The sequence below is a fragment of the Coenobita brevimanus genome, chromosome 102 (genome assembly GCF_032717465.1).
Source record: "Coenobita brevimanus isolate Jiangsu-jjx chromosome 102, ASM3271746v2, whole genome shotgun sequence".
Lineage (NCBI taxonomy): Eukaryota > Metazoa > Arthropoda > Malacostraca > Decapoda > Coenobitidae > Coenobita > Coenobita brevimanus.
Genome location: NC_137055.1, coordinates 34,754,948 through 34,767,140, shown reverse-complemented (window position 1 = coordinate 34,767,140; position 12,193 = coordinate 34,754,948). Strand labels below are relative to the sequence as shown.

Genomic DNA, 12,193 nt, shown 5'->3' with positions numbered 1-12,193 from the left:
TTTATTTCGATATTTGTAATTTAAAGCATCACATTGATTTTTGTGACTAAAGGTATTTCATTTTGATTTTTATGATTTGAGAGTGCACCCACTTGCAGTAGCGTTTCCTTCAGATGGCCCAGCAGTGCTGTGAGTGACAAGACATATAGTGTCCTGTAGCCTAGGAAACCATTTACTGTGTTAGATGGTATTCATATAACCAATGGATACTTGGTGGTTTAATGGGTTAAGGTGTTCAGACTGGATATGGCCTATAAGAGTTTAAATCTGATGGGCATTTTGAATATATTGCCCACATAATGCCACTAAGGAGAGAGGGACTGGTCATCCTCACCTTAAATATCTGGATGGAGTAGCCTGACCTTGGGCCTGTACACACCTGATTAAGCAGTAAAAGATGAAACAGTAGAGCACGGAGATAGAATTAGGTATTTATTGTACTTATGAAACTGATATGTTGTGATTGTGGCAACATTGGTTGGCTTTCAAACATCCCTCTGGTCACTTAACAGTTTTCCAAAAGGAGGATGGTGGGCTGCAGTGAGAACTTTGAAGTATGCTTCATGCCAGGTCATGTGAAACAGACAAGCCAACACTTTAGAGAGCACTTGTATGCATTACAAATCAGAATTTTCTTGTATCATAGACAGTAAAATTTTCATAGTCAAGAATAAAATGGTCTCAAGAGACACACTTCTTTTCTTCAGCTTAGATCCCATCACATCTTTGTATCTCTGTGCTACTTCATTCCCAATACAAGAAACAAAAAACAAACTGCAGCACTGCACATCACACATTGTCTTGAAATATATCTTTATACCAACCAGCATAACATTTAAGGATATTCACAGAATCATGCCCACCACCACAGCTATTCAGAATCTTTTTCTTGTCAGTATCCAAGAAGAGTCCTCACCAGAATACATCCCACAGAAACTTCTGTTCCCAGAGAGACTTGTTCACCTTGTGTGACATTGATGTAGCTTTCCCCATTCCCTATATCATTATAAACACAAAGTACAGCTTGGTTGGATTTCTGCAGTCCTTTTAGCTTCTTGTGTGTATGAGCTTGGAACAGTAAAATTACAGTACATTATCATTATTTTTAGGGTGGTGATCTTGATTAGAGTATTGTTATGGAAATAAAAATACGCTACACTAACTGGTGTTCAAAATGTGAAGGTGTCCCATTCTTTGGTGACAAGCATATTACGACCAGATTTTCAGCTTCAGCATTTACATCTCTCAATGTCTGCAAATGGATTTACTTGATCAGTAAGGGTCTTTCTAGTTCTGAATTCACAGTGCAGTTACAGATATCGGAGTTCATGGTCTGTAAATTTTAGATCATCATTAATGATCTGACAGTTTTGTGAACATCCTTTGAGTCAGTTTTAGTGGTGTATTCCAGGAGGTTATTCCATCTCTTTTGATAACCATGTGGCTGCACCAGTTTTTAATTTGCAATTGTATTGCCATACTGGGGGATGCACATGATGCAACCCTTTATTGGTCATCCTTACCTTAGATTTTGCAAGTTTTTTTTCTTTCTTTTTTAGGGGCTTACCACATACAGCACTTATAAACAGGTTAAAGTATAAGTGTTTTCATCTCATCGTTTCTCCTACTGATTCCTTTCAGCTGCTCTGTCTTTGTTACAGTCTTTTTCTTCCATCACTACAGTTCTAGTTGCTCTTCTTCTGAACTCTTTGCTTTTATTCCTCCTGTGGTACAGAAGGCATGCAGCACATATCTAGCTATACATTCTCACCCTATTTCTCTCCAGCTCTGTAATGGAAGAGCGAATAATTACTCTCAGTCTGTCATATACTGTATTCTTATGGTCACTTTGGTGCTGTCTCCCTCAATTTCTCCATCCCACTGCCCATGACCTCCAGTCTTTTCAAAGCATTATGCTCACACATCTCAAAATTAATGGATCCTGAAATTGGCTCTCTTTTTGGTTCAGTTTTCTTGAGAAAGGACAAGTTTTGTAGGCTCACAGTTTTGGATTTTTTTTTTTTTTTAATAAGAAATTTAGACTGGTTTTGTGTGTGCTTTTATTTAATGTCACAGATGCACTTTAAATAGATGCTGTTTTGTTTGGTGTTCACACTGATTGTCATCAAAGAACCCTGTCAGCAGTTCTTACTGTTAGTAGGCCTGTTAACCTCTCCAGTCAGAGGTTGTATTTTTTATTTTATTATTCTTGTTATCTCTGGATAATTTTATTCAACTTAGGATGTATTTTTAGTATTGAAGGGGTTGACTTAGGTAATATATTACCCCTCAGAGACTGAAAAGCCTCTGGAAACTTAATTTAAATTTCTGAAAGTGGCAAGGATAACTTCTAAGTATAGTACATCATGGTATGGAAGGGCTTAATGGTGGGAGTGCCCTTCACCACTGGTCAAGGGGTGCATGTTATGGGACAGTTCGTGCTGGGGTGTGGCTTTAGCTGTGTTGGTTGTTGTTCCTTGTCTTACTCTGTCATGCCTGGTTCTCGTTGCCTTATCATCACTCAACCTTCTTTGCCATTGCATCCTGTGTCCTGTGCCCTTCTTATGATGCTTCCACCCATAGTGAGGAATAGCACCATCCCAAGGAATGTGAGAAATTGTGGTAGATGATCATTACAGTGTTAGTGTTTAATCTTTGCACTAAGATAATGTTCTTTTATACGATTCTTGCTATCTCCAGATAGTTTTTATTCTCTGTAGGGGAGAGGTTTTGAACTGGAGGGTTTAGATAAAACCCTTATTAACTGCTTCAGTGCAAGACATGTTTCCTGGCATAATGAAATTGATTGGAGGTAATAAATATTAAGTGAATTAAAACATTATAGTTACTAAAGGGGTTAAGCATGTACTGGTGAGGAGTTAATAAAACTAATAGCTGTGTAAGTCATAGGTTAATTAGATTTTTTTATGTGTATACACTATTTCACCTTGTTAAAACTGGTACCGGAAATTTATCTCATCACACCTGTAATTCATCATTATCTGCTGCATATGAGTTCAGTCCAGGTCAAGTACTGTATAGGTTTTATAGAACTGTCTTTACAGTCTCTCTATCTTCTTTTCTCTTCACCTCTCCTTTCTTCCCTTCTCTTCTCTTCTTTTCTCTTCTCTTCCCTTCCCTTCTCTTCCCTTTTCTCTTGTATTATCTTTTCTTTCCATCTTTTCTCTCTCTCCTCTCCTCTCCTCTTCTCTTTTCTCTCTCAGGTTATCGAGGGTGAGGAAGGGAGTCACCCCACCATAAATGCCACAAAAGTGGTAAGTTTGTAATGGCCCTTGGATTAGTGTATTTAACATTTTATTCACTAATTTAGTCACCGTATTTAATCCACTTACAGTAAGGTGCCTGTAACATTCATGTGCAGTTTTAGTTTGGGCTTCTTTTTTTGCTGTATGAGTTTTAATTTGGTTTTGTATTGCAAATTTCCATTAACCCCTTCAGTACCAGGACATATTATGAATTTCATGCCTGCTGATACCAGACGACTTTATTTGACTTTAGGGAGATATCAGTCGCAGTGGGGTTAATGAAAGCCATATTAAACTTATAGAGTTTCAGAGATCCCTTAGAAGAACAGAGTCATCTGGAGAAGCATGATTAGTATATAAAATGCATCATGGACATGAATAGTTTTAGCAATATAGATCTATTGAAATGTAGTCATTTAATGTTTCAGCAATACTGTGTGGTCAAACCATGAACATGAGTAAATTACATCCGTATCATTTTCCAGCTGTACGGACTGACTGAACATGATCTTAAGCACCACATACAGTAATGAAACTGTATTGTAGTTCATGATTTCATAATATTGTTTTGTGTTTTTTAGACTAACCCTGAATATATAAGAGCCACATAATACAGTGCTTGTGTTGTTACACTTATTTTGTGTTGAGTTTGCATTCACATTTATGGTTTCCTGAATGAAATAATACAGGTGGTTCCCTAGTTACCCATGGGTTACGTTCCGATAAACTGATCGTAAGTGGAATTTGTCGTGTTGAAAATGCACTTAATACACCTAACCAACTGAACGTCATAGCTTAGCCAAGCCTAACTTAAACATGCTTAGAACACTTACATTAGCCTACAGTTGGGCAAAATCATTAACACCAAGCCTATTTTATAATAAACTGTTGAACATCTAATGTAATTTATTGACTACCATACTGAGATTGTTGATTGTGAAAGTCCAAGTTAATGTGTGTTGGCCACTACGGGCTTGGTCCTGGTTGTTTCAGTCGTAAGTCATTTAGACCGTAATATCCAAATAGGTTATGTTATGTTATGTCATGTCATGTTATGTTTAAGCCGTTAGGAGATTCAGCCATTTGCCAGTTTGGACGTTACAGCCTAAATGACTTACGGCCAAAATGACCAGGACCTTACGGGCTTGCTACCTTCATGCTGGGCGATTATCTTGAGTTCCATCTCAGGAGTAATTGCCTTCCTTTTCTTCTCACCAGTAGCAGGAGAGACAGATGGGCATTTCATAGACATGATGGATGCAGAAAACACAACGTAGATACAGGGGTGTATCCAAAAGAAAACGCTGGCAACAGAACACTGCAAAGCATTGGTTGTTTACACTAGTGACTGCCCGGGCAGGGTGGGACTCGGCTCGCTGCTGCTGTCCTGTATCACGAGAGCATCATACTCTATTTTGCTAGCCGGGGAAAAGATCAAAATTCAGATTTTGAAGTAGGGTTTCTGCCATCATAAAGTTGAAAAATCGTAAGTCGACTGATCGTGAAATGGGAACCACTTGTAGTTAACTACTTTAGGCCTGTCGGTAGTATAGTTTCCCCATTTGAGGCCTGCTGTTTTAACAGTAGCTATATTTTGTTGTCAGAATTTATGTTTGTAGATTATTTTAGCTATATTTTGTTGTCAGAACTTATGTTTGTAGATTATTTTAGGTTCCTTGTGTAGGTTTTGTTGATACTGTATACACGTGAATCAGATTTTGCACCAAAATTATTCCACATTTTGCATGTATTTGATGGTGGTCTGCTTAGTTTGTAGAGATCTGTGTGTGTTGTACTGTACATGTGATTATGTGAGCATGTCTGTATTCATTGTAATGTGTTTATATATTCTTAATGTTTATGATAAAATGAAAAAAAAAAAAGGTTAAATGCACAGTACAGTATACTGTATCTTTGAGTATGAGCAGTTTGTTTACAGTACTGTACCTGCATATATATATCATCATCATCATCATCATCATCATCCGATGAGGTCCACTGCTGGACCGTCCTATCCCTACCAAAGCAGGGATGATACAGCCAATGTATCTCTACCCAGTGGCTTAGGCTGTCTGGTAGAGACTGTATGTAGGATGAGAAGTGCTTGTGAGTGTGATTGTAGTGTTGTAGTGGCTTTGGATGTGTGTGTAGTCTGTGAACCAAGTGTAATCGGCCCACCTTAAGCCGATTGGGTGCAAGCATACTAGTATGCGACACTGGTTCAACCACAGCACCCCTTGTGTCTGCCAAAGTAGCAAATGGCTTGGTGAACGCTTCCCAAAGTTTTTACAACTCTGGCGGGAGGTGAACCCGCACTCACCAGCGTGCGAAGCGCACACTTTACCACTGTACCACAGAGGCTCTGCATATATATATATATATATATAAATATATCCATCCGTAATCCAATCCTACATTGCCCCATGAGGAGCGTAGGAGCCCGGGGCTAGGCAGTTGGTCCTGACATGTAAGATGAGAGTGACCAACCTCACTCATCCCTGAGTGGCATTACGTGAGCAATAGACCCCAACCATCCCTTGGATATAAACCTTCACCAGCTCAATCCGATTGGAGCACAATAATTACCCACTAAACCACCAGGCACCAAAATTTGGTTATATGGTTACCACCCAGTGTAGTAAATGGTTTCCTGGTGTACAAGAAACCATTTGGCATGTCACTCAGTGTTGAGTCACCCACAGGCAGAAGGACGAGGAAAGAATGAAGGAATGAGAGACTGAAGAGGGAGTGTAAAGTCACTCATAGGCAGAAAGACGAGGAAAGACTGAAGGAAAGAAAGACAGAAGAAGGTGGAAGGAAAGAAGGATGGAGCGGAAAAGGCAGACACCCGAGAGCAGCACTACATTGAGTGAGTGGATGGTGAGTGCCCCCACCTATATATATATATATATATATATATATATCCAGAGCACCCCCACCTACCACATATATATATATATATATATATATATATATATATATATTGCGTCCATCATTTGGTGTGAGAAAAAGGTCATGATGATGATGATGATATCATACTCAGAGCAGCTGTCATGTGTGGATACTCAGATTCAGCGAGCACAGAGATCTGAAAGTGTAGGAACATTCTGTGCTGTATTTTTCATCATTTGCAGGTGTAGGGATAATTTTTATAGGTAACTCTCAGTGGTCCAGCACATCCATTGGTCTGGCATGAGCTTAGTCTTGAAGATGCTAGACTACAGGACTTTAACTGTATCCTCCTCACCAAGTGTTTCATCTCCCATGTGTTCCTCGCAGCTCACTCTTTTTTCTCTCTATTCTGTACTTCATGCCAAAAATCTGTTGTGCCGTGTTCTTTCCTTTCATACAGCATTACTTTGCTTTTGATTTCACTTTTAGTTTTCTTCTTGTGCAAGCTGTCAAACTCATACATGACCTATTGCAAATCACTTACTCTTTGCCATCCTTACTCTGTCTCATAAAAAATTTTTTCCTTCTTCTCATTCACCAGGCACTTCTCTTGTCTTCTTAATGGTTGCAAGTGGCATCAGGGGAAATAATGGGGCTGTTCTTGGAAGCCTGGGTGGCAATCCAAGCACAAAAATCAGCCAGAAATCTTGGGTAGCTAAAGGTGAATCAGCATCTTGCCATTGAGGTATTGACAACCACTGTGTGGCATGTGAATTGATATTGCTGTATATCATGCAGAATTATTATTTTTGCTGGTTGAATTTCTTCTCTCTGACGAGGAGAGTGTGTTTTCACCCCTGTTTGTTTGTTTGTTTGTTTGTTAGCAGGATAACTCAAAAACTAAAAGAGATGTTTAGACCAAATTTGGTGGGTAGATAGCCCGTGTCTCAGGGAACAGTTGTTTAACTTTTGGGACCGATCTGGAACATATTACAGATTCTGGATCCGGAAAAGACTTTCTACAAAACCCTAATCAACGATGAGAAAACCTAACCCATTATGAAGAGTGTTTTGGAAATTACGTTGCCCTTGTCGGAGAGATGGGCTCCACTGAGTGCCCCTTGAGTTTTATACTGAATCAGTGCTGTGACTGATAGATAATGTTATTCATTTTGTAATTGTTCCATAAATTGTTATTGTAGATATCAGAAGATTGGATATTTTACCATATACAGTACCCCTTATTTTCCTTTTAGCAGTTGTACAGTATTGTTGTGCCTAATCCAGCCTTATGCCTCCTTGTTACACGGCAGTTGAAGTTGCGGGGCTTTACATCCCCTTGAATTGCTCACACTATTAAAGAACCTTTTGTTTCTCTTTTAATTTTTGTGGTTTGTGTTCATCTTTATCTAAAGTGGTAAGGCACTCCAATCTGGATGTGACCCATGAGTTTACACTTTAGGGGTGGCATGAGTTTGTTGTCCACACACTGCCTCTCAGGCAAACAGCTGATCGCCTGCCATATATGTCTGGACTGTATAGCCTGGCATTTTGCTGCATTCACCTGATGGGCAGTAAATGATTAGATAGATTAATAGATAGATAGATAGATGCAAAAAAAAAAAAAGTTATGTTTAGGGTAATGATGATCGTTGATTAATTTGTGTATGTGGCAGGTGCGAGGAATGCTGGGTGAGACTGATGATGTTAAGGCAGCACAGCTTGAGCAACAGGTGGGTCTCTTTCACATGGTTGTATAATTTTATTTTATGTATTTATTCTCTCACTTCTGGATATTGCTAGATACCTTTACTATTCTGTGAGTGTGATATCCAGATGTATATGTATATGTAAAGGTATGTATATTTTACCAGTGTGTACAGTATATACACCATGTCTTAGGGCAGTATGTACAGCTACTGTATGTACAAAAGTTTGCTGACACTTCTCTGCTGACACTTGCAATGGAAAGTGTTCATTTCATTCATTCATTGCCAGACGCCATGTATCCCAGACGGGGTGGCCAATGGCTTAGAGTTAATTGTTTTACAGGGAGGGGCACTAATCCTCCACCAACCCCACTTGACATGTAGGGATGCCAACAGCATCTGGTGTTCCCAGGCGGTCACCCATCCAAGTACTAACCAGATCCAACGTTTACATGATCATTTATTTGAAAAAAAGAAAGTGCAACACACAACAAAAAATTATAAAAAGGAAGGATATTGTCTGTCGAATGGATGTAAATGAGAAATATGGACAAAGACAATGCTGGCAGAGGATTGTCAATAAACTTTTGTTGAAGGCTTTACATTATCCACAGTGCAAAATAAATTGTACTGAATGGTAGTGAATTAAATATTTTTCAACACAATACGTCACTGTGCCTCAGGTTCTGGAGGTGTGGGACCGTGTGTACCAGGCATGGGTGGTGGCACACCCACCCTCTCCCGGCCCCCAGGTCACATCTGAGGCAGTGCAGCTCTCAGTGGATTCCCTCCTTGATGCTGTGCGCAAGACCCCTGGTGAGTTGTTTGTATACACTGTTGACACGGTTGTAGTTGTTAATGTTATACAGCAGGGCTTCCTTATGGAAGACAAACAGATCCATCTTTCTATACGACTGACCGTTATACGATCTTTTGCTTATGCGATCTTATTTTAGCATTTTTTTCTTTTTCACTAGAATTGCCATTTTCACTTATACAATTGCTTCATTCCCCTATGAAGCATGATTTTTCTATATATGATCACTGATTTTACTAATATGATCACTGCAATCCCAACTTCATTACGCAATTGATTGTTATCTGATATTCTTCCATGAATGTAGCCCCCCAGTTGTAAAGCGAGGTTGATGTATGTACTGTACTCACATGTGTAATGTTGTTTATTCAGAAAACACAGCAGTTTCATCCCAACTTGGATTCTCTTGGATTGCACTAAAACCATCTTATCTGCCTGATAAACAATTTTTCCATATATGGGTGCAATCTTTCCCTCTGAATAATTCACATCACTATGATGTCAGCATCTAAGGTCCCCTTAATTAGAACAGCCTTCAGAGTTTTAATAATTAGCTCAAGGATAATCTCAGTGAAAATGTCAATTATTGTTATGCGTGGATAAGTGTAGACTTGGATAGTTGAGTTTGCAGGGGAGGGAAATCAGTAAGAAAAATTCATTGTTCTACACCCTTCCTTCCTCCCTTCTCTCCTCCCTCCCATCCTCCTTCCCCCGTCATCCTTTCTTCCTCCGTCTCTTCTCTACTTTTACTTTTCCTTCCCCCATTTATTCCTGCCTTCCTCTCTCTAGCCCCCAAGAGGATGCAACGTTCTTATAGTAGGTCTGCGTCCAACTTCAGCTTGGCAGGTACCACCACCATCCTTGCCAAGTAATCATGACTGTATGCTTTCTGAAGACTCCCTCATGTTTATATACTCTAAGTATTTATTTATATTGTGTCTTATGCATTTGTTTATAATGTTGTATGATTGTATGCCATATCGTGTTACCTATACAGTATACAGTACAGTGTTGCAGTGTATGGTGCTTATCCATATTCTGTACATGAATGTGTAGAAAATGTTTATTCATTTGAGTTGTGTTCTTTGATTCCACCCTGTTTAAGTACTGTAAATCTATACTGTTTGTATGTTTACAGCAACTATGGTGTTTGTGTGACCTCATTGTCAAAAGACAATTCAAACTGATCACTTTCAATGCATGCAATAGCTGTTTGTTGTTTCATCCCATACCATCATATTGTAGATGTTAAATTAAGTTATACAGAATATTATTATGTAACTCACTGACTAGTTCTTACAGCTCACAACTAGTCTGGTCTCTTTAAAATCCTAAATTCCAGCTGCTTGCTTTTTGGATTTTTTTTATTTTTTTATGTAGCAGTAGCTACAAACATAGTAATAGATCATTTCTCAGTTCTATAGTGGTTTTTATAAATCTGACTTTCAAAAACCAGTACAAGCACGGTCAGAATTAATTTTGAAAAACTTTCTGGCCAGTATCATTCACGTGATGTTAAGAAAAAATAAACGATGTTTTGCATCATTTGGCCATCTCTTTGAATACAGAAGGCTGAGTAAGCTTCTCAGGGTTGTTGTTGTTGTTGTAGCCTTGTTGTAGCCTCAGGCTCATCTGATTGTGAACTTAGTGGATTGTTGGTTTAAGTTGCTTTTCTTCTGCTGTCCACCATCCTCCTTTTGAGGGATAGAGGGGAAGCTGAGTGATGCCCATATAACCAGACAGCAGAGTCGCTTGTTCATATTGGTACCATCATGTGAAGGCACATTGCTCTGGCATTAGCATATGTATTGAACTAGGTACTGTATTCAGGTCTCAACATGCCTTTATACAGAATGATATACTGACTGTCCATAAAGTACAGGACACATTATTGTATGGCATAAACAGATGTCATTGCAGTAATTAATAATTATTACAGTTCAGTATGATAATTGTGTTCTGGTTGTATACATTATTTATATTTACATTTCTGCAGTTGTGATATGAATGCAAGATGTTTCCCAAATTGTAATTTGATGCTAGCTGATATCATTATTTTATGACTTGTAACTTAAACCCTGATATATATATTTTTTTATACTTGTTGTCCCATATTGCTGTATGTTGTTGTTACAATTTTTACCCTGAAGTTAAGGAAAGAAAAAATACTGCTGATGTATTCTCTGTGTATCATAAAAATTAGGCAGCTGAAGTTGAGAGGAGTGGGGACCTTGAAGGCACCCTTATTCACATTATAACCCCTTCAGCATAATGATGTCTTTTTGCCTGTTTTCTTCATATCTGAAGGATTGTATTCAGCTTGGGACGGACCTTCAGTTCAAATAGTCTCACCCAAGCTGAATGAATTTGTCTAGAGGAAGCAAGAATGAAATTTAAATGGCATCATCATATTGAAGGGGGTTAATGACCATACTGCTTTGATGCAGTCAGCCTTCTAGTTCACACAACATAGGAAAGGTGAGGTGTTGAGGAGTAGGGGGAGACTAAGGATGGTATGGAGGGGTGGAGTAGATAGATATATGAGGAAAAGGGAGGTGAGCTGGGAAGAGGGCAACCAAATAGCAGAGGACAGGGCAGTGAGGAGGTGATTTGTTTGTGCCACCCCTCATGGGATTATGGCATCTGGCAATAACTAGATAGATAGGTCAAATCCTGCAGAATACAGAAAAATCCATGTAGAGCAACCCATTCTGTTCAGTGACACACTGTTATTTTCTCTCTCCTGGTATTCTAAACAATCAATGACTTCAATACAGGGGTAGTGAGTGTGTCATTTTTGAGCGAGGCAGTACGTGAGAACATTGGCACTGTGATGAGTGTGCTTGAATCAGTGTGGTCACTACTCCTGGGCAACCTCAGCCTGGCCTTCTCTGCTCTCACTGCTGCAACATCAATCCTCCTTGGTGGCTCACTCTCCATACTCAATGCCCTCATCAGTGGGGTAAGTCCCAGGCCAATATATGATAACTTGGTGCCTATATGGAAGAGGGTGCCCTATAATGAATGATTTCCATGTTTACCAAATCCAGTATAGGTATAACTGCAGTGGTGTTTTTTTATTATAATACATTACTGTGTCTCACATTAGGTTATCTTCATGTCATCCCTCTTCTATGTCCTGAGTGCTTCTGACTCGGTCTACAAGCCTGTGTCTACCCTTGCAACCCTTGCTCCTGCTCAGATGAACCAGTAAGTTGACCAAATAGGTTAGGGTTGTATTTGTGAGTATAAATCTTCTGTTTAAGAAGTAGCACTCAAAGCAAAGTTTTATTCTACTGTCAGAGACAAATTTCTCCAGCTGTTTCAAATGTCTACGTCTGTTTCGCTCATAGAACATATCCATCACTTTTCTTCGTAACGCATTTATACAGTATCATCTTTAGGCAGAAAAGTATACCAAGCCTCTCTCAGCATGGGATTATTAGCTAGCAGAGGAAAGTGAGAAACAGAGGAGGTGAAATATTAGGTGAATGTTTATCTGTGACAGT

General features: G+C 39.1%; 1 protein-coding gene across 1 annotated transcript in view; it reads left to right on the top strand.

Annotated features, from left to right (window-relative positions):
* LOC145415456 (transmembrane protein 245) overlaps nt 1-12,193 on the top strand; it is a 29,940-nt gene that overhangs the window by 10,342 nt on the left and 7,405 nt on the right. Inside the window, exons 13-17 of the mRNA XM_080284732.1 lie at nt 3,225-3,275; nt 7,835-7,891; nt 8,551-8,683; nt 11,462-11,646; nt 11,794-11,894. Coding sequence (XP_080140858.1) covers nt 3,225-3,275; nt 7,835-7,891; nt 8,551-8,683; nt 11,462-11,646; nt 11,794-11,894 — 527 coding nt within the window. The remainder of the gene's footprint in view (nt 1-3,224; nt 3,276-7,834; nt 7,892-8,550; nt 8,684-11,461; nt 11,647-11,793; nt 11,895-12,193) is intronic.